The following is a 20497-nucleotide window of genomic DNA, read 5'->3' on the forward strand; positions in this document are numbered from 1 at the left end:
GAGTTATTCAGTCATCAATTAAAACTCTAGAAATTTGGCCTGGCCGGGGTGGCGCAGTGGTTGAGCACCGACCTATGAACTGGGAGGTCACTGTTTGATTCCCGGTCAGGGCATGTGCCCGCGTGGCAGGCTCGATCCTCAGTGTAGTGCCTGCAGGAGGCAGCCGATCCATGATTCTCTCTCATCATGGATGTTTCTATCTCTTTTCCCACTCCCTTCCTCCCTGGAGTCAATAAAACACACGCGTACACACACACACACACACACACACACTCACTTATATTACAAGATAGAAGATAGCTATGCACGTTCAAAGGCATTTAACTTTTGCCCCAGCCCTAAGCGGTTTGGCTCAGTGGGTAGAGCATTGGTCTGCAGACCAAAGGGTCCCAGGTTCCACTGCAGTCAAGGGCACCTGCCCGGGGCCGCAGGCTCGATCCCCAGTGCGGGCTGTGCAGGAGACAACTGATCAATGATTCTCTTATCATTGATATTTCTCTCTTTCTCTCCCATCCTCTCTGAAATCAATGAAAATCTTTATTAAAAAAAAAAAAAGTGCTCCCTGTGGGGCAGGGCACCTCGTCCAGGACCCTGGGACACAGGAGCCCTTTCTATCCCGCCCTCCGCGCTGGCCACGCCCCTGTCCCCGCCCCCTCGGCATGGCCCCGCCCCCGGCCCGGCTCCCGCAGGCGCAGGCGCAGAGGGCGGCGCGGGCGGAATGGGGTCTGCGGCGGCGGCGGCGGCGGCGGCGGCCGGGGAGGGGGCGCGCAGCCCGAGCCCCGCGGCCGTGTCGCTGGGCCTGGGCGTGGCCGTGGTGTCGAGCCTGGTGAACGGGTCCACGTTCGTGCTGCAGAAGAAGGGCATCGTGCGCGCCAAGCGGCGAGGTAGGGCGGGCGGCGGGTGCGGGGGTGGAGGGGCGCCCGCCATCGGGGGCGCCCGGGGTCCCGCCTCCGCCCGGGAGGGAAGGGGCCGCGGCGCGCCCGGACCCATCTCCACCTGGGCCGCCCCCGAAGCCGCCGGAACCCCCCCCCCGGGCGCCCCGAGCGAGCGGCGCGAGTTGTGTCGCCGCCACCGCCTCTCCCTTCCGGGGCAGGCGAGGCCTCGTTCCGGCGACAGGGTCGGTCCCGCCCGCGGCTTCCCCTCCCCGGTCCGTCCCGGAAACCGCCCGGTGGACGGGGGCCCCGGCCCGGCTCCGCGGGCCCCGGGAGCACTGCGCGCTGCGCCCGGGTCCTGCCTGGATCCTTGTGGGGTTCGGGCGTGACCCCCTGACCCCGAGCGAAGGAGATGCCAGGCCCGTGAAGGACCCCAAAATGGGCCCGCGGAGCCCCGCGCGGCGGGGAGGGGACCGGCCGGGAGCCTGCGCGGCCCCTCGGCGCCCGGAGGCGGCAGGTGGATGCTGTGCCCCGGCGGCGCCGGTGGTTAGCGGGGTCCCCCGAGCGGCGACCTAGGACCCGGGAGGTCACGGCCGCTGCCCGGTCGGGGCACAGGCGGGGCTGCGGGCGCGATCCTCAGGGTGCGGCGACTCTCTCATCATCACGGATGTCTCTCTCTCCCTCTGCCTTCCCCTCCGACATCTATAAGAATATAATAGAAATGGATAAATAAAAGTTAAAACGTTAAAAAAAAAAAAAAAAAAGAGCCCGCCGGGGCAGGACGAGACTGCCCGGGTCGTGCGATGGAGAATTACATGCATTTCAAGTTCACATTCCAGACGCGCCCTCCATCGCAGCCTCAAGTGCCTTCGGACACAGACGGAGGGGCCTGGGACGCGGAGTGGAACGATCACGTCACCGGTATTTTGTTCATGGCTTTAAAAATGTATTTGTATTCATTTCCGAGAGGAAGGGAGAGGAGAAACGTCCAGATGAGAGAGACTCGTGGGTCGGCCGCCTCCTGCACACCCCGCACTGGGCATCGAGCCCACAACCCGGGCAGGTGCCCCGACCCATCGGGCATCGAGCCGCGACCTCCTCCTGGTTCCTAGGTCGACGCCCGGCCCCTGAGCCACGCCGGCCCGGCTGAATGTTAAGTTTTACGAAAAGAGTTGAGGGCTTTCCTGGAGGCGCTCAGAGCTGAGTAACTGAGCCTGTGGCCTCTACCAGGTCAGGGGATCCGGAGCCCTTGCCCGGCCTGAAACGCGGTGGCCCTGTCGGCCGCCGTCCAGCGCCCAGGGGAGATCTCTCCGATAAGGAAGGTGGTGAGAGCAGTGAGAGTTAGAGCCGGGGCCTGGCTTCCTTCCCGGAGGTGGTTTCCGTACGAAGAGGAGATAGAGGAGACAGAGGAGACGTGGAGTCCGGGCTCACTTACCTGTCGTGGTGCCCGGGGTGCACTGGACCCCGATGGGCAGCTCTCCCTGGGGGTCGGGTGGCGTCTGGGGCTGGAGGCACCTCAGGCTTGACTGACCAGCTGCAAGGTGCCTCCCCACTCACCTGTGTGTAGCAGGGGCGGGGGCGGCGGGAGCCCCTCTCTCCTCACCCTCCAACCAACTGAGCCACACTGGACGGGCATCATTATTGTTTCCAGCTTCAGTTTTCATGTCAGTCTTTTCTTCAGCTTGTAAACCACTGCCTTCCTTTTTTTAATTTTTAAAATACATTTTGATTGGTTTCAGAGAAGGGAGAGAGAGAGAAACATCCATGATGAGAGGGAATCATGGATCAGCTGCCCCCTGCACACCCCCCACTGGGGATCGAGCCCACAACCCGGGCCTTTGCCCTTGACTGGAATCCGACCCAGGACCCTTCAGTCTGCAGGCCGACGCGCTATCCGCTGAGCCACACAGGCCAGGGCAACCTCCCGCTTCTTGCTTTCCTGACATGTGTCTTACTCTGTCCTAGGTACCTCCTACCTAACAGACGTGGTGTGGTGGGCAGGCACGATCGCAAGTAAGTACCCTGTGTGCGGGGGGGGGGGGGGGGGGGTTGATCTCCTTCCTCCCTCCCTCCCTCCCTCCCTCCCTCCCTCCCTTCCATCAAGAAAATATATTTCATTGATTTCAGAGAGGAAGGGAGAGGGAGAGAGAGAGAAACGTCCACGATGAGAGAGAACCATGGATCAGCTGCCTCCTGCAGGCCCCGCACTGGGGATATGCCCGCAGCCCGGGCCTGTGCCCCGACGGGGTTAGAACCAGCGACCTCTTGGTTCGCTGGTTGAAGCGCGACCCCCGAGCCTCGCGGGCTGGGCTGCTCTTTCTGAAACAAGGACGTGTTGCCCGGCCGGTGCCAAGATGCCCAGGTTGGGTTTCTCGCGAGGAGTGGACGAGCAGCAGCTTTCTCGGGGCAGGGCCTCTGCGAACCGGCGACGGCCCTGGTTCTAGTGATAACCCTTCGCTTCTCTCGGGTCTGATTCCAGTGGCTGTTGGCCAGATCGGGAACTTCCTGGCCTACACGGCGGTCCCCACGGTCCTGGTGACGCCCCTGGGTGCCCTCGGCGTGCCGTTCGGGTGAGAGCTGGGACCCTGTGTTTTGGGTTTTCACGTGTTGTTTACATAGACAGATAGAAACGTTTTATTTTCAGTGTTTCTGGTCAAAGAGTAAAAGTGAAATTGTCGCTAGAGAAAGTTCTTTGGTATTTTACTCGACGTGGTTTAATTTATTTCCTCCACGTTCAGTCGTGTGAATTAGTATTTTTTAAACTCTCTCCTAAGGGTATTTTCTCCATTGATTCCTAGAGAGAGTAGAAAGGAGAGAGAGAGAGAGAGGCATTGATATGAGAGAGACACGTCGATTGGCTGCTTCCTGCTTGTGCCCTGACCGGGTCCGGGGATCGAACCTGCAACCCAGGGTCATGCCCTTGACCGGGAATCCAACCCGTGACCCTTCCGGGCCTGCACACCCTGCATTGGGGATCGAGCCCGCAACCCCGTAGGCCGCTGCTCTAACCACTGAGCGCCGGCCAGAGCTTAAGTGTTTTGATCACAAGTTGTCATTATGTTAGCAATTTTAACATCCCACTTTCCTACCTAACGTAGGTGCTTTGATTATTTTTTTAAAAAATAAGGTGCATTATTTTTATTTTTGTCCGTCGTAAAGCTCCCTTTGCTGCTCTGTATTTCATATCCACTGAATAGCACAGCGAGTTGAGTCCTTCCCTGTGTATTGGCTGTGCCTAGAGTTCGTATGAAAGTCCTATTTGCGTTGAATTAACGCCAAGAAGTTGCCCGTCTCTCTACTCTGACGAACTGAAAAGTAAAATCCGGCCGCGAGGAAATGTGGGTTTTCCTAAGGAACTGCTGTGATCCCAGCCTGGATCCCTCTTTCCTTACATCGAAGGTCCATTCTAGCCTCGTACCTTCTGAAGGAGAAGCTCAACATCTTGGGCAAGTTGGGGTGTCTGCTCAGCTGTGCGGGGTCCGTCGTGCTGATCATCCACTCCCCGAAATCCGAGAGTGTGACCACGCAGGCCGAGCTGGAGGAGAAGCTGACCAACCCAGGTGACCCCCTCTGCCGCCCGCGAGCGCCGCGGGGGGACCCCGAGGCCCCCTGCTGTCCGGGTGCGGAGTGACCCTGTCTCCCGGCCCGGCCAGGGCTCCGCTCTGGGCCTCGAGCTGGGGGCCCCCCGTGTCCCGGCCCCGCTCCCCCCGTGTGACGTACCTTCACGGTCCCCCCGAGGTCGCTCTCTTTTTTCTGTGCATTTAAAAAATACATTTTCATTGCTTTTTAGAAAGAGAGGAAGGGAGAGGGAGAGAGAGATGGAAACATCCCTGATGAGAGAGAATTGTGCATCGGCCACCACCTGCACGTCCCCCACTGGGGATCAAGCCCACGACCCGGGCATGTGCCCTGGACCAGAATCGAACCCAGGACCTTTCAGTCCTCAGGCCAACGCTCTACCCACTGAGCCACACTGGCCAGGGCCCATGATTCTCTCTCATCGCGGATGTTTCTCTCTCTCGGCTCTGAGGTCAGTAAACACGTTTTTAAAGCCACAGTCAAACGAGCCGGGCGCTCGCCGTGTCTTGCAGTGTTCGTGGGCTACCTGTGCATCGTGCTGCTCATGCTGCTGCTGCTCATCTTCTGGATCGCGCCGGCGCACGGGCCCACCAACATCATGGTCTACATCAGCATCTGCTCCCTGCTGGGCAGCTTCACCGTGCCCTCCACCAAGGGCATCGGGCTGGCCGCCCAGGACCTGCTGCGCAACAACCCGTCCAGCCGGCGCGCCCTGGGCCTCTGCCTGGTGCTGCTGGCCGTGCTGGGCTGCAGCATCATCGTCCAGTTCAGGTACATCAACAAGGCGCTCGAGTGCTTCGACTCCTCCGTGTTCGGGGCCATCTACTACGTGGTCTTCACCACGCTGGTCCTGCTGGCCTCCGCCATCCTCTTCCGCGAGTGGAGCAACGTGGGCCTGGTGGACTCGCTGGGCATGGCCTGCGGCTTCACCACCGTCTCCGTGGGCATCGTCCTCATCCAGGTGTTCAAGGAGTTCAACTTCAGCCTCGGGGAGATGAACAAAGCCAACCTGAAGGCGGACTAGGAGGCGGCGGGGGCGGGACGGGCCGAGGAGCGGGCCGCGGGTGTGGTTTAGGGACCCGGTTGGCGGCGAAGGACGAGAGCCGCGACGCGGCTGGCGTTGGAGCCAGTGGCGCCTCGGTGGGGGTGCGGTCCGTGGGCGGCGGGCCTCCCCTCTCCGGGCTCAGGCTGCTCCTGGCGCCGTCTCTGAGGAGCGGGACCCGTGTTCATTGCCGTGACCCCGGAAGCTGTCGTGAGTCCTCGTTCCTTCCAGCCTGCTGACATTATTTCACGTGGAGAAGAAAGACGGGCTCTTCGCGGTTCGTCCTTGACCAGAGGGTCCCGGGCGTGGCCCGTAGGCGGGTCGGTCTGCGTTGAGCCCCCCTGGCCTCGTCCGCGTCAGCGGTCCGTGCGTTCACTCGTGTCCGATCCTCTCTGAGCTGGCTCTCCCTCCCCGGACACCGAGACGCGTTCGTGGCAGATGGAGCGAGAAGAGCGCTGTCGGGGGCCGTCCGGTAGCGTGAGTCAATTTCAGTGCCTTTATCACTTGAACTGTATTCACTCAGTTTGGCTGTGGCTGTGCGTCTGCTCTCTGGGCTTACAGTAGCGCTTACGCCGTCGTGTCACCGTGCAGAACACGCGTGTGTACAGGGGCCGTAGGTAATGGCGTGCCCGTCTGTGGGCAGAGTCAGGACGGAAGACACGTGAGACAGGGTTGGCCCGTTCGCACGTCGTTGCCCAGTAAAGACGGTGCCGGGAGGAGCAGGCGGTCCCTCGTCCGTCCGCCTTCGTCTGTGCGGCTGGGATCCCGAACCCGATGAGGCCCACGTCCTCTGTTTGTGAACGTCCGGCCGCTCAGAAGACGTGACTTCTGTCCCCTGGTCGTACGGCTCTTAGATGGGAGGGTGCGTGGTCAGCGGCTCACCTGTGATTCGGGAACGAGGTGGAGGGCCCAGTGAGGCCGAGGCCCGTCCAATTGGAGCGAACACACAGAGCGAGTTTTCAAAGAGTTTCCAGCAAAAGGGGAAAAGGATGGGTTTGGCCTGCGCCCCGCTGTCTGGGGCGGCAGAGCCCCAGGGCCGCTCGCCCGCCTCTCCTTCAGCCTCTGAAGTGCAGCCTGGCCGCCGGCGAGGCCCGGATTGGGGTCAGAGACCCTCTGCGCGTGTGCCCTGGGGCCAGGCCCAGAGCGAGTGACACGTTTCACGGGAGACCGTGTCCTGCGCGGGCGAGGTTGTAGCGAAACGGACTGTGCCACGCTGGAAGGCGGGGCTGGGGTGTGGACTCCGTGAAGCAGACGGGTGATCCCCAGTGAAAGTCATTCCCAAAAGAAAAACGGGCTTTTCCGGCCAAAACCAGAACTCGAGACCCATGGCAGGGCGTCCCCTCACCTGTGAACCACGAGGCGGCCTGAAGTGCGACGGCTTAACAGAGCAAAGGGCCCATTGATGATTAAAAGTTCATGAGACGATCATGGCTCGTCGGGCTCCTGAGCTGACAGCAGCAACAAAGTTACTTAAACGTTAACAACGTCTACTTAATGAAAGTCACGGCAGACGCAAAGTCATCGGCCCTCATCAGCTCTCCGAAGGTTGGTTTCCGATCATCAGCCGTTTCAGGGACCCAGGGCCCGTTCACTGCGGCGACTTGCGTGTGAGGCTTAGCTGCAGGCCGGTTGGCGTTCCTTCTACAGGAGGAGGTATTGTCTGGGTGACCATCCCTATGGTTTTTTTTATAGTATTGTTTTTCTTGTGTGTGCTTTTTTTATATTTTTATTGCTTTCAGAGAGGAAGGAAGAGGGAGAGAGAGAGAAACATCCGTGATTAGACAGAATCGCGGATCGGCTGCCTCCTGCAGGCCCCGTACTGGGGATGGAGCCCACAACCCGGGCCTGTGCCCCGACCGGGAATCGCACCGTGACCTCCTGGCTCCCAGGACGACGCTCAGCCACGGAGCCACGCCGGCCGGGCCGCTGTTAAACTTGCCTTTTTTTGCAGAAGCTCATCCCAGCCACCCGAGGTGGCTTTGCTCTTCCCCTTCGGGTTTCCGGTCGATGGAAAGGGGACCATCAAAGGCTGTGGTCGCCTCTGGTTCCCTCTCGACAGCTCAGCTCTGTGCGGGCTCCGGGCCGGTTCCTAGACGGTTGGCAAAGCCCTCGAGACCCAGGTCTCCAGGGGAGGGCGGCCACGTTGGTCCGAGGAGACGGGGAACCTTGTTGGGAGTGACACCCCTTCCCCAACCCGCGTGGCTCACCTGGAGCCGCCCCCAAGTGCTCTGCTGGCCGACCTCCGCCCCCGGCTCTTTCCAGACACGACTGGATCCCGGCTGGGCCTCCTGTGGCCGAGTGGGAAGCTGGACGGGGACGCGTCCTTGCGCCCAGTCCTGCTCTCCGTCTGATGGGCTCCAGGGGTCGGAAGGCCTGGTCCCCCCAACACCCGCCAAGCAGGACTGGTCGGAATCTGGAGAACCGCCTCCTCAGGGACCAAAGGCCACAGGCACTCCTCAGCTGCGACTTGCTCCCAGGACGCCTCCGTGAGTTCCCCGCATGTGCCGCTCCCGCCCGCACTTGGGAGTCTGAGACTCCGGTTGGAAAGGGAGAGATGTTTGCCACCAGACGTCACGCAACCCGGTTGATCCTGCCAAATACCTCGCTTCCTGCCTTCCTCACGCCCACTCCCCTCGCCCTGGGGGCGGACCCCTGTCCTTGAGCTTCGAGGTGACTTCACGTCGGGCCAGATCCTCACCCTCCGTTGGGTCCTGAGAAGATGGAGGAGGATGGAGACGGAAGGAGGACCTGCCTCATCTCTAATGTATTTCCATGCACATTTCCCACATGCTAGCAAATGCACAGAATAATTCTGTTTTAAGGAAATGTCTGTTACATCAAAAAATATCTGGTAAAAGAATGGACACTCGGTGGAGAAGGACGAGCAAGTAAACGTGTTTTCCCCGCGCCCGGTGGTGCGGAGCGTGCCCGGGAGAAGGATCTGTGTTCTTTTCTCTCTTTCTCCTCGAATCGTGCAGTTCTAGGCGAGTCCCTGTACCTTTCTGTGCCTCAGTTTCTCTACCTCGAAAAGGGAGGGGATGGTTCTGGGGGGGCCTGCACTTGGGCGCCTGCTGGCAGCCTCGGGTGACGGGGTCGGGTGTGGGGGGCCCACCCGGCCTCCTGTCTGCTCAGGGCCACACAGCTTCAAGCACTGACTGAGCAAAGGTGAAGTGCGTGGGTGTGAAGTTGGCATCATTCCTCGAGGCTTTAACGCTCCCTTCTGTTTGTCTTAAAAAGCAAGGGTTTCCTGTATCCCGCCGTCACCCGGGGATGAGACGGGCGTGTAGGGGCTGCACGGGGCGAGCCGGCCGGCGGCCACCAGCTCCCCGCAGGGTCTGCGTCTGCGGGAGAGCCGATGGGGGTGAGCCGGACGGACGCTGTCGCCTTAGGTTTGCAAAGAGTGAAGCCGAGCCTCCTGCTTCCAGCCGCGTCCCCCAGACCACGAACCACCCGGCACAGGTGGACGTCAGGAGCTCCCGAGCCCCTAGTGCCAAAGGACGGGTCCCACCCGGAAGGTCAGGATTCCTTTCACCTGTCGGAATAGAACAGCAACCCCCCCCCCCTACACGCACCCCCTCATGTCACTGTTGCACCCCGGAAAAACCTAAGGCTGTTTTTAATATCGCTCCTGAGTCTGTCTTTGCCTTTTAAACAACCATTCCTTTCCTGTAAAATGGGACACGATCGGGAAAGAGGACGACGGCGAGAGGGAGCCTGTGCCCCGGACGGGCTGCGTCTGTGTTTCCATGGAAACGTCCCAGGAGCTCCCAATGGCCGCGCGTCAACGGCTAAGACCTGCTTCCCTCGCTGCGCAGCAGCCCGAGCATGTGCCGCCTGATGTAAACAGAGGCTGTTGATGACGTTTTCCGATATTTACTTCCCCGGGTGTGTTTTAAAATAAATAACGTTTCTAGCCGAACCCGCGTTGTCTGAAGTGTCTGCTCCCGACATGGGGAGGCTTCACCTCCATCTCAGTCCAGCGCTTCCCGTTTTCCTGCAGAAACAGGAGCCCGGTCCCCTCCCGACGGAGGACTGGCCACCCCTGCACGTCGTCGGGCACATCTACGAGACAGGAAGGAGTCGCCATGTAGTGGCTACTTTCTCTTTTTTAATGTTTTTATTGGTTTCAGACAGGAAAGTAGCCAGTATTTCCTATGCTGCACTTTGCCCCCCGGGACGGCTCTGCACCTGCCACTCTGTCCGGCTCCAACCGCTAAGTTCCTGGGCTTGTGCCCGACCTGGCCGGACCGTGGGGCCTGCAGGAGGAGCCGACCAGTGATCTCTCTCCTCATGGATGTTTCTCTCTCTCCCTCGTCCTGCCTCTCTCTGAAGTCAATTAAAAATATGTTTTTAAAAGAATGAATTAGCCCTGGCTGGTTGGGCTCAGTGGGTAGAGCGTCCGCCTGTGGACGGAAGGGTCCCAGTTTCCATTCCCCATCGGCAGGTGCAGGGTTGTGGGCTCGATCACCAGTGAGGGGCGTGCAGGAGGCATTGATGTCTCTCCCTCTCCCTTCCTCTCTGAAATCAATAAAAATATTTGTTTTAAAAAGAACGAATTAAACAAACTAAATGCAGTTATTCCCAGATTCCTACCAAATGAGCCCTAAGCTGAACCCACCGCGCCCCAAGGACTTGGCCTCACTTCACTGCAGTTACACCCCCCCCACCCCCCCTCCAGCAATTGGTCACGCCCTTCCGCGTTCCAAACACACCCCGCCCATAGCTCTGGAACAGCCTATCCGCGTTGTCAGTCCTGACTACAGCATTTGGTCCCACCCACAGCCCTGATCTAGCCTATCCAGGATTTCCTCAACCACCGGATATCTGGGCTCTGATCTAGTCCCGCCTTTAACACTTGGTCCCGCCCATAGCCCTGCACCAGCCTATCTGCTTTGTTTACCAACCCAGGATATCCGGGCTCAGGTCTAGTACCGCCGCCTAGCACTTGATCCCGCCTATAAGCCCTGCTCCAGCCTATCCGCGTTGTTAGACACCCATTTGGTCCCGCCCAATCCACTTTTCAAGCCTATCGGTGGGGTCCGACAACCCCTGATATCCGGGCTCTGGTCTAGTCCCGCCTCCCAGCAATTGGTCCCGCCCATAGCCCGGGTACAGCCTATCCGCGTTTGCCTCCCCCACCGGATATCCTGGCCCTAATCTAATCCCACCTCCTGCACTTGGTCCCGCCCTTAGCTCTGGGATAGCCTATCCACATTGTCCGACACCCATTTGGTCCCGCCCAACCCACTTTTCCAGCCTATCGGCGTTGTCCGACAACTCCGGATATCCGGGCTCTGATTTAATCCCGCCTCCAGAACAAGGTCCCGCCCGTAGCCCTGGTCCAACCTATCAGCGTTGCCTTCCATCCCCGGATATCCGGGCTCTGGTTGAGTTCCGCCTCCAGTACTTGGTTCCGCCCATAGCCCTGGTCCAGCCTATCGGCATTGTCCGATACCTCGGATATCCGGACTCCCGTATAGTCCCGCCCCCAGCACTTGGTCCCGCCTCTTCGCGTTCCCAAATACTCTTGGCTTCCGGGTCCCGCTATAGCCCCGCCCCTGGCCCGCTGAGTGACGGCTTCCGTATGGGATCCCTGAGGTCGCTGCTTAAAAGTGTAGTTTCACACACTGGCCCCGCGTTGGCGTTCGCATTGTAAGCAGCACATAGTACTTTGATTTTGATCACTTGGTAGATATATTACAAAATATTGCCTGCAACACTTCTCCCCTCGGCCCGCCCATTCCCCCCAAGCCCGCTAATCAGGGCCTGGTAAAGAAAACGGAAGTCGACATGACAGCCCGCGGGTGCGGGAGGGGCTTTCGCCGGGCTGTACTGAGTCTGCGCGTGCCGCCCCTGCGTCATTCGGCCGCGACCGGGTTCTGCTCTTCCGCTTGACGCGGTCCCTGGTCCGGGCGGGCGGTTGCCGGACTGGAGCTTGTCCCGGGCTTCTTGCCCTCGGAGCTCCCCATGGAGGAGGCGGCGCGCTCGGCTGCCGCCCCGGATGCTCGCAGCTCCCACTGGACGGCGACGGAGGCGCTGGCCGCGCGAGCGCAGGGGAGGTCGGCCTGTGTGAGGGTGTGAGCGGCGGTGACCAGAGCGGAAGCCCGCTGTGCGGTCGGCCAGCCCACGGGGTGAGTCCGCCACTCGGTTTCCCTTTGTGGCGGGTGCGGGCGGGCCTTCCCGTCTCGGATCAGGGACACCGTGGCCCCTGTCGGCCCTGGGCCGCCGCGCCCGGCCTGTTGTGGGTGGAAGCGGGTTTTCCTCGGACCCGGCTTCGAGGCATCTCCCCGCGGCCGGGGCGCCGTGAGCCGCACAGACACCTGGCGCGGGCGCGCGTCCCTTCAGGGCCCGGAAGCAGCCGTGTCGGGAGCCGGTCCATCCTTGCTGTTTCAAGGGACCTGGCATATACGGCATACTGTTCTTAATGTGTTTGCTCACCTTCTTGGCACTATGTGTTTTAACCAAGGTCACCTCTCTGAGAAAGGTTGAATCCCCAGGTAGGGATTTTCCCCTGAAGTTAGGGAGGGAATAAAACCCCTTAACTAAGTGCCAGGCGGATAATTAATCACTTTAACTACGAACAATCATGCTTAAGCTACATAATCTTTACTCCCTGGAATGGAGATAAGAAACGCCCTAACCTTTGGAATAGAGATTGATAGGATTGGAATCAACTGGTATAAATACAGATGTGACAAGACAACAGGACACAGAACCTAGACACGGAACCTAGAGACAGAACCTGGCTGAAGAACCTGGATAGAACATGGCAAGAGAACCTGACTAGAACCTGGTGACTGAACCTGGCTGGAGAACCTAGCCAGAACCTGGCTACAGAATCTGGTGACCGAACCTGGCTGGGGAACCTGAGGAACCTGGCTGGAGAACCTAGCAAGAGAACATGGACACAGAACCTGGCTGGAGATCCTGACCAGAACTTGGCTAGAGATCCTGGCTAGGCTGCTAATCAACTGAACGCTGTCTCCGAGTCATTCCTTCTTCGCCGACTCCGTCCACACCTTTGGGGACCCCTGGACCTGCTGGGGTTGGACCCCAGCACAGCCGCCCGGGGCGGGGAGTGGCGGATGGTGGTTCTCGCTGCTGCGGAGACGCTGCCGGAGACACGGGCTGGCGCGTTGGCGAAGAGGCTGTTTCAATGGCCCAAGTTTGTTCTAAGGTCGCCAGATTCCCGTCCCCGCTCCGCACACAACTCGAGAGATGCGGAGTTTCATTTGTCTGCGTCACCTCCTCCCTGGCGTTCTCAGTTCGTCTAATACAGAGCTGCTCGGAGTTCTGTCTCGAGATGCTCTGTATACCATATGCCCAGATCCTCCTTTTTCCCCTTTTTTTAAGGAATAAGCGGAAAATGAGAGAGAAAAGGTTTGTGTCATGGAGGCGAGGAACCCGATTTCTAACGCCCTTCGGAACTGTTCGGGCTTCTTGTCCCGGTTCTGTGTGTTCTTCCTTCCAGGCCGCAGCCAGGCTGCCAGGGCTGGGAAGTTCAAATGGCAAGAAAGGGTTTTATTTGCGAGGCAGTGAGCGAAGGAGTCCCCTCCCCCGCTTCAGCCTTTTTTTATTGTTTCGAGAGAGAGAGCCTGTGAAACCTGCATGTCCGTTCAAGTCTTCCTGTGTCGCTAACCTTGCGCCGTGGGGTTGGAGATCTCGGCGAGGCTCTGCAGTGTTGACGAGTCCTCCTTTTACACACAAGTAGCCAGGTCAGAGGTGGGAAAACAAACCTGCGGACGCCGAGCTGACGTGCAGACGGAGAACTGTGCGGTGTGACCCCGGTGCGGGCAGCGAGGACGGGGAGTCCCGTTGGCACGTGGGGCCGGGGGGCTGCGTGGCTTTCCTGGGCCCCCTGCCTGTGCCTTCACCTCCAGGTCTGGCTTCTCTGGCTGTGAGATGAGGGGTCATGATACTGTCTTCTCACGATCGAATGGGTGGGAAATAATGTGGATCCGTCGTCGGGGACAGGACCACCACCCCCACCCCCCCCAAGTGTCCAGTCTCGGTGGCTCTTCCTGTCGGGCAGCAGCCGTGGTGGGAAAGAATGACAGGCATGTTCAGGGTGTTTGTGTTGCGGAAAGGTTCCCTGCCCACCCTTGTTCCTCAGTGTCAGCCACGGCAGCCTTCTGGTCTGTCTGTCTGTTCGCCCTCCCCCGAGGGTTCACTTTGGCCCCGTCACCCACCCCCAGCCCTGGCCCCACTGCTGCACCCGCCACTCTGTGCTCTGGTCCCGAGAGTTCGGCCGCCCGGGGAGGAACTCCTGCACGGATTTCGTGCCTCGGGCCTAAGTGGCTTTATGTTACGGTGCCGCCTTCTAAGCACTGAGCGCGTGGCTCTCCACCGGTGGAAAGAACGGGGCGCTCCTCTGTAGACGGGAAGTGGGGCTCCGCCTGGTGGCGCATGTGCCCATCGTTCCTGAGGATCTCGTTTTGCCTCTTGCAGATTGGAAACCACCTCCCAGCCTCCAGCACCTCCTCTCGGTCCTGTGACCCATGTGACTCCGGGCGCCTCTTCACTCACAAGCCATGAGCCCGGGGCGTGGGAAGTATGACTTCTGCATCGGCCTGGGCCTGGCCATGAGCTCCAGCATCTTCATCGGAGGGAGCTTCATTTTGAAGAAGAAAGGCCTCCTGCGACTCGCCCGCAAGGGCTCCATGAGAGCAGGTAGGTCGTGCCCCCCGGGGTATGCTCAGGGCGGGGCCTGCAGAGCCCCCTCGCCCCCCCTGGGTAGTGTGGGCAGCCCGCCCACTGCAGGAGTTGTAAACGTTCATGGAGAATCAAGCATCAGTTTTCTAAACAGGGAAGTGAGAAGTGAGAAAATGTCAGGACGAGTAAATGACTCACTCCTGCGGCTATTACCAAACTGGGAGTCGGGACCAGTGCCCGCGGCTCTCGGCCCTTTCTTTAACCCGGATGATGTCTGCAGAGAAGGCCGTAGGGGTCTGAACAGGAGAGTCTTACTGAAGGTGCGGCTTTCCTCTGTGATCGTGGAAACTGGACTTCACCTTGGGCATTTCTCCTGATGAGAGGGCTTCCCTGGGTTGAAGAGCCCGTGGTCAGTGAACTGAAGGGCGGGGTAGGGTGTCCCCAGTTCCTGCTGACAGGAGACCCTGGGGGACACCTGGTGTGACGGGACCCCACTCGCTGGCCTGGGCACTCGTGACAGTTGCCAGGTTGTGTGACATCCGGTCACATTCTGTCCTTCAGCCTCCGCGGCAGCTCTAAACCGGGTTCTGACCCAGGATGACCTCCTCTGGCGGTAAAATACCGCCCCCCACCCACCCCCCACCCTGTTTCCAGTGCCGTCTCCAAGGCTCACCCAAAGCAGGAGGCCTAACCTTAGTCTCTGCCGGAGCTTGGTGGGCAGAGGAGAGAGCATGGCCTGTGCTGCTGGAAGGGTAGGGTGTGCTCCTCATTCCTGGTCAGCCCCCAGGCGGCGCTCGCCCGGGAGGCACGGCCGGGGCTTCACTTGTGTGGCGTTTTCTGACGGCCGGCGGCCCACCTTTGGGTGCTGGGACGAAAGTCAAGTCAGTCAGGTGAAAAGGCAGGATGAGCACAGTGGCAGCCCCAGACTGAGCTCAGCTCGGCCTTCTCACGTCTGGGCAGTGAGGGGCCCCCTTTCTTCAAAGTCACCGCTCAGATGTGGGGTGACCATACCTAAGTGACTTGTCCGCTGGCAGACTACCCCTTAGCAGTTGGGCAACTTTTTACTGGTTCACTCTCTTTGTTTGCTAAAGCTGAGTTAAAACCAGAAAAGAAGTATAAGGATTGATTTAATCCCTTCACTCAGCAAACCTAAACATTTTTAACGTATTCATGATCCTCACATCCCCTTTTCTTGTATAATCTTAAAAATGTTATCTAAGATATCCCTTTATAAGTGATGGAACCTTTATTCAAAGCAGTAATAATTAACAAATGAGATTTTAAAATCTGTCATTACTGCCCTGACCGGTTTCTCAGTGGATAGAGCGTCGGCCTGCAGACTGAAGGGTCCCAGGTTCGATTCCAGTCAAGGGCATGTACCTGGGTTGCGGGCACATCCCCAGTAGGGGTTGTGCAGGAGGCAGCTGATGTTTCTCTCTCATCGATGTTTCTAACTCTCTATCCCTCTCCCTTCCTCTCTGTAAAAAATTAATAAAATGTATTTAAAAGTAAATAAATAAATAAAATCTGTCATTACTGATAGTCGTCATATATTTCTAGGAATCTGATAATATTCGAAGAAACTAAAACGTTGTTTCATTCACAGGTCAAGGTGGCCATGCATATCTTAAAGAGTGGCTGTGGTGGGCTGGACTGCTCTCAAGTATGTATAGAGACGGTTTCAAGGAAATGTTGTAATTGTATACTGAAATATTTGCAGATACAGTTACAGTTTCATAGTACTAGCAAATTTTAAAACTTTAAAGTTTTTTTTAAAGTATATATTTAGCCCTAGCTGGTTTGGCTCAGTGGATAGAGCATTGACTTGCGGACTAAAAGGTCCCGGGTTCGATTCCAGTCAAGGGCATATTCCAGGTTATGGGCTCAATCCCCAGTGGGGGGCGTGCAGGAGGCAGCAGGTCAATGACTCTCTTATCATTGATGTTTCTATCCCTCTCTCCCTCTCCGTTCCTCTCTGAAATCAATAAAAGTATGTTAAAAAATAAATACATACATACATATTTATACTAGAGGCCCAGTGCACCAAAATTTTGCACTGGGTGGGTGTCCCTCAGCACAGCCTGCGCCCTCTCGCAGTGCGGGATCCCTTACCTCTCAGCTCGCTGCTCCTTAGCGCTGCCACTGAGACAGGAGAGGCTCCTGGCACCACCGCTGCGCTCACCAACCGTGAGCCTGGCTCTGGCTGACCAGCAGGGGGCAGCTCTTGCATTGAGCGTCTGCCCCCTGGTGGTCATTGTGCATCATACTGACCGGTCGTCTGGTCATTCCGCCGTAACAGTTGCCTAGGCTTTTATTATATAGATTTTGTAAGACTCAGCCAAGGACATGTTTTTATTGGTTTTATTTTATTTTTTGTTAATCCTCACCCAAGGATATTTTTCCCATTGTTCTTTAGAGAGAGTAGGAGGGAGGGATGAGAGAGAGAGAAACATCGCTATGAGAGAGAGACACTGATGGGTTGCCGCCCTCACACACCCCAGCTGGACCAGGGATCCAACCTGCAACCTGGGTGTGTGGTAAGAGCCCGTGGAAACGACCTGAGAAATCCTTTACGTCACTTAGTATATGCAGATGTGTGTGCAAGGGCAGGTTTCTCCATTTGAGCGGCTGTGTTCCTATCTGAGAGTTCTCTCTTGTCCCTCTCCAAGTGGGAGCCGGTGAGGTGGCCAACTTCGCCGCGTACGCCTTTGCCCCGGCCACCCTCGTGACTCCGCTGGGAGCGCTCAGCGTCCTCGTCAGGTAAGGCCACGGCGCTGCACGTGGAACAGCCGCCTGTGTGCGAGACCGGGAAGTCCTCAGTCCCGTGTGACCTACACGTAAACCTGAGGACGGCGAAGTGGCTGTCATTTGCTTTAAAAGGCTCTCTTCTGTGTGGGCAAGCTGTGCATCTGTGGGTGCGATGCCTTCGTGCTTGGTCTCGCTTGTATTCAGAGCCAGCACTAGTCTTACTTTGGTTTTAACTTGTTAAAATTCCAAGTTGCACTTGTCACTAGTTATCATCCGACCCACGTGCGGTGGTGGTGGTCGGTGAGTGGGTTCTGTGCCGACAACAGTCACTGATGGGCAGGAAGTGTGCCCTGCGGACTGGCCGGCTGGCCGGGAAGGAGAGTCCAAGACGCGTCTAACAGCCGACCCCGCATGGAAGTCTGCGTCCTGGTCACTGTTCCCAATGCGGATTGAGAGGGATGTGTGTCCTTCTCCCCCCAGCGCCCACAAGATTGTGTGTGTGCGCGTGTAGGTGCATATACTGTAAATGAAGATAGGGCATATGTCTTTAATCCTTATTTTTGTGTATATTTTACCATTATTATATTTATAGGTTTATATTGTATTTTTATGTTTGGATAAAACTAGCTGTAAAGTATTTAAACTTGACAACAGGCAAATCATATAGAGTTAAATGAACATGTAAGAAGGATGCTTCCGTGAGTGAGGACAAATTAAATCTGAGAAAATACTAAGCATTGGTTTGAACATAGGTTCTTAAATAGGATGTAAGTTCTTCCGTGGCCCCACATATTGGGAGTTTTCCGTTGATTTCCTACGGTAGGAAGATGGTTCCTGTACGGCTTAGTGTGCGGTGAAGCAGGTGTTCCCTGGAAGCTTCCATTTTACGGTTGAAGACATTTTCTATCCCTTGGCCGAAAGCCAGAATCTTTGTAAACTCACAGGGTTTCAGTTTGAGTTCAGTTATTCAAAATGAAAATTGTGCTGATATTTTAAAATGAGAAAAGTAGCAGATTATTCTAATCTTATCCCCCCTCCCCCATTTCAGTGCCATTCTGTCCTCGTACTTCCTCAATGAAAGGCTGAATCTTCATGGGAAGATCGGGTGCTTGCTGAGCATTCTGGGCTCCACAGTTATGGTCATTCACGCGCCGAAGGAAGAGGAGATCGAGACGTTAAACGAGATGTCACACAAGCTCGGGGATCCGGGTAAGAACAAAGAAAAGCTTCACTAGTCTCACTGTCTTTTTACTCTTTGATTTACTTATTTTTTAATTTTAATCCAAACTTGACGCTTTGTCTGGTGTGTTCAGTGGTTAGAGCGTCAGCCGGCACACTGAGGGGTTGAGGGTTTAATTCCCGGTCAAGGGCACATACCTGGGTTGCAAGTTCAGTCTTTGGCCGGCGTTTCTCTCCCCTTGATGTTTCTATCCCTCTCCCTTCCTCTCTGAAAAAACAAACATTAGTAAAGACATAAATTTAACTTGTCTTTGCCTCCTCCAGGTTTTGTGGTCTTTGCCACACTTGTGGTCATTGTGTCCTTGATACTGATCTTCGTGGTGGGACCCCGCCACGGACAGACGAACATTCTCGTGTACATCACCATCTGCTCTGTGATCGGAGCGTTCTCCGTCTCCTGTGTGAAGGGCCTGGGCATCGCGATCAAGGAGCTGTTTGCTGGCCAGCCTGTGCTGCAGCACCCCCTGGCCTGGGCCCTGCTGCTGAGCCTGGTGGTCTGTGTGAGCACGCAGATCAACTACCTGAACCGGGCCCTGGACATATTCAACACCTCCCTCGTCACCCCTATCTACTACGTCTTCTTCACCACCTCGGTGCTGACCTGCTCGGCGATTCTCTTCAAGGAGTGGCAGGACATGCCTGTGGACGACATCATCGGCACCTTGAGTGGCTTCTGCACCATCATCGTGGGGATATTCTTGCTGCACGCCTTCAAAGACGTCAGCTTCAGTCTAGCCAGCCTTCCCGTGTCTTTCCGCAAAGATGAAAAAGCGATGAACGGCAATCTCACTAACATGTACGAAGTTCTTAATAATAACGAAGAAAGTTTAGAAAGTTTAACCTGTGGGATTGAACAGCACACTGGGGAGAATGTCTCCCGAAGAAATGGAAACCTGACAGCTTTTTAAGAAAACAAGAATCAAAAGTTGATCATTGTTGTTATAAAGTGAATTTGAGAATCAGAATGTGTTGGGAAAAGCGGTATTCTCAAATAATGTTCTCTAGAGACAATCTTTTTTAAGGTTTCACTAATCTGGACCAAGAAATTACTTTTCTTATATTTAAATGATGGTAGCTCACTAAAATAACCTCAGTACCTGGCCAATTTTTGTTAACATTGTATTATTGTAGCGGTATTAAAATTTTTCTTTCACCAAAATCTAAGTGCGCTAATGGTAGCTTTAAGTCTATAAAAATGCTTTATTTTTTTTCATTGGGGATGAAAGTATGACGTGTATACATTTGTCATCCCCACTCTTGTCAGTCCCTGGCCATCTTAAGTCATTTTTATTTTTAAAAAAGAACAAAGATAATAGCCTGTGATTTACCTACAAAATGCCTCCTGTCTGAGGAATTATCTTAATTTTGAAATTAAGATAGAGAATCCTCTGAGTTACTGAAGACATCTCGCTGGCACAGCAGAGAGTAGGAGATCACCCCACAGAGCACTGCTGTCCTGTGACTTGTCCCTGCACAGAGGTGGCCGTCCTGGGCGGCACCTGGTGCAAACCCAGGACACCCTCTGTGCCCGGCTGCCCGCAGTTTTACTCTGATCCCTCCGGACCCGGACCTGGGTTACGTCCGCTCTGGTACTTTCCAGGATACTTTCATAATGAGTCGTTGCCCTTAGATCTCCTCACAACCTGGGAAAGAGAGTCAGAAGACACAGGTAATTTTTGAAATCTAGCTTATGTTATAATAAAGAGACAAATTGAAACAAATTTCTTTCTAAGTCTGAATGTTTATAGAACAAACTGAAAAATGTTTGTAAAATCTGATTTCCTTCCAGTCGTTGTACTTGACTTACGAGTTCTTTTAAAAAGTCCTGGCCAGTGTGGGTCAGTGGTTAGAGTGTCAGCCACACACAGGCAGGTCTTGGGTTCGATTTCCAGTCAAGGACACAACCTGGGTTGCAAGTCTGCCCCCCATTCCCAGTCACCCTGGTCTAGGTACTTGGAAGAGGCAAGTGATCATGTATCTGTCACAAGGATACTTCTCTTTTCCTCAGTAAGCTTATGATGAGAAAAGGCATAAAGTGCGAAGACACGTTTTTGCAGGACAAGGCTTAAAGTCGAGTTACTCTGAGGATGGTCATTTCTAAGTGGATGCAAGAGGTCTGTGCAAATTGTAGACAGGTTTGTGAGGTGTGTGAATGTTTTAAGTTCGTAGAAAAAACCCAGTCAGGCTCCAAGCCCTTCCTCCACCTAATTTGTCTCTGCAGGACCGAGAATTGCATTCATTACGCTTCCTCTTGCCCTTTTTGATGCCAGGGAAACGCTGTCCTGCTGAGAAGTCAGTCCTTCGTCGCAATGCGTCTCCTCAGCGCTGAGATGAAAGGTAAACCTGGCCTCTGGACAGTCACCAG

The 20497-nt window shown here is 56.2% G+C and overlaps 2 protein-coding genes across 3 annotated transcripts; both read left to right on the forward strand.

Annotated features, from left to right (window-relative positions):
* Positions 1-675: 675 nt before the first annotated feature.
* NIPA1 (NIPA magnesium transporter 1) lies at positions 676-9412 on the forward strand. Of its 2 annotated transcripts, XM_059678331.1 has the most exons (6): positions 755-884; positions 1592-1793; positions 2838-2885; positions 3352-3442; positions 4272-4432; positions 4964-9412. In XM_059678331.1, exons 2-6 carry the CDS (start codon positions 1676-1678, stop codon positions 5473-5475), a joined length of 930 nt encoding a protein of 309 aa, XP_059534314.1. In that variant the 5' UTR covers positions 755-884; positions 1592-1675; the 3' UTR covers positions 5476-9412. The 2 variants fall into 2 exon arrangements, with proteins under 2 accessions (XP_059534313.1, XP_059534314.1); XM_059678330.1 differs by lacking the exon at positions 1592-1793 and having other exon boundaries at positions 676-884.
* A 1963-nt stretch (positions 9413-11375) lies between these two features.
* Positions 11376-19853, forward strand: NIPA2 (NIPA magnesium transporter 2). Its single transcript, XM_059678339.1, has 6 exons — positions 11376-11624; positions 13942-14163; positions 15752-15808; positions 16815-16905; positions 17942-18102; positions 18397-19853. The coding sequence occupies exons 2-6, from the start codon at positions 14025-14027 to the stop codon at positions 19038-19040; spliced, it is 1092 nt and encodes a 363-aa protein (XP_059534322.1). The 5' UTR covers positions 11376-11624; positions 13942-14024; the 3' UTR covers positions 19041-19853.
* The last annotated feature ends 644 nt before the right edge of the window (positions 19854-20497 follow it).

The sequence above is a fragment of the Myotis daubentonii genome, chromosome 21 (genome assembly GCF_963259705.1).
Source record: "Myotis daubentonii chromosome 21, mMyoDau2.1, whole genome shotgun sequence".
Taxonomy (NCBI): Eukaryota; Metazoa; Chordata; class Mammalia; order Chiroptera; family Vespertilionidae; genus Myotis; species Myotis daubentonii.

Bases quoted from the DNA above. Each gene is read 5' to 3' on its own strand.
- NIPA1 (XM_059678330.1), top strand. From the start codon at position 719: ATGGGGTCTGCGGCGGCGGCGGCGGCGGCGGCGGCCGGGGAGGGGGCG. The intron at 2,886-3,351 runs GTAAGTACCCTG...GTCTGATTCCAG, and splicing joins GTGGGCAGGCACGATCGCAA to TGGCTGTTGGCCAGATCGGG. The intron at 4,433-4,963 runs GTGACCCCCTCT...CGTGTCTTGCAG, and splicing joins GGAGAAGCTGACCAACCCAG to TGTTCGTGGGCTACCTGTGC.
- NIPA2 (XM_059678339.1), top strand. From the start codon at position 14,025: ATGAGCCCGGGGCGTGGGAAGTATGACTTCTGCATCGGCCTGGGCCTG. The intron at 14,164-15,751 runs GTAGGTCGTGCC...TTTCATTCACAG, and splicing joins CAAGGGCTCCATGAGAGCAG to GTCAAGGTGGCCATGCATAT. The intron at 15,809-16,814 runs GTATGTATAGAG...TCCCTCTCCAAG, and splicing joins GTGGGCTGGACTGCTCTCAA to TGGGAGCCGGTGAGGTGGCC.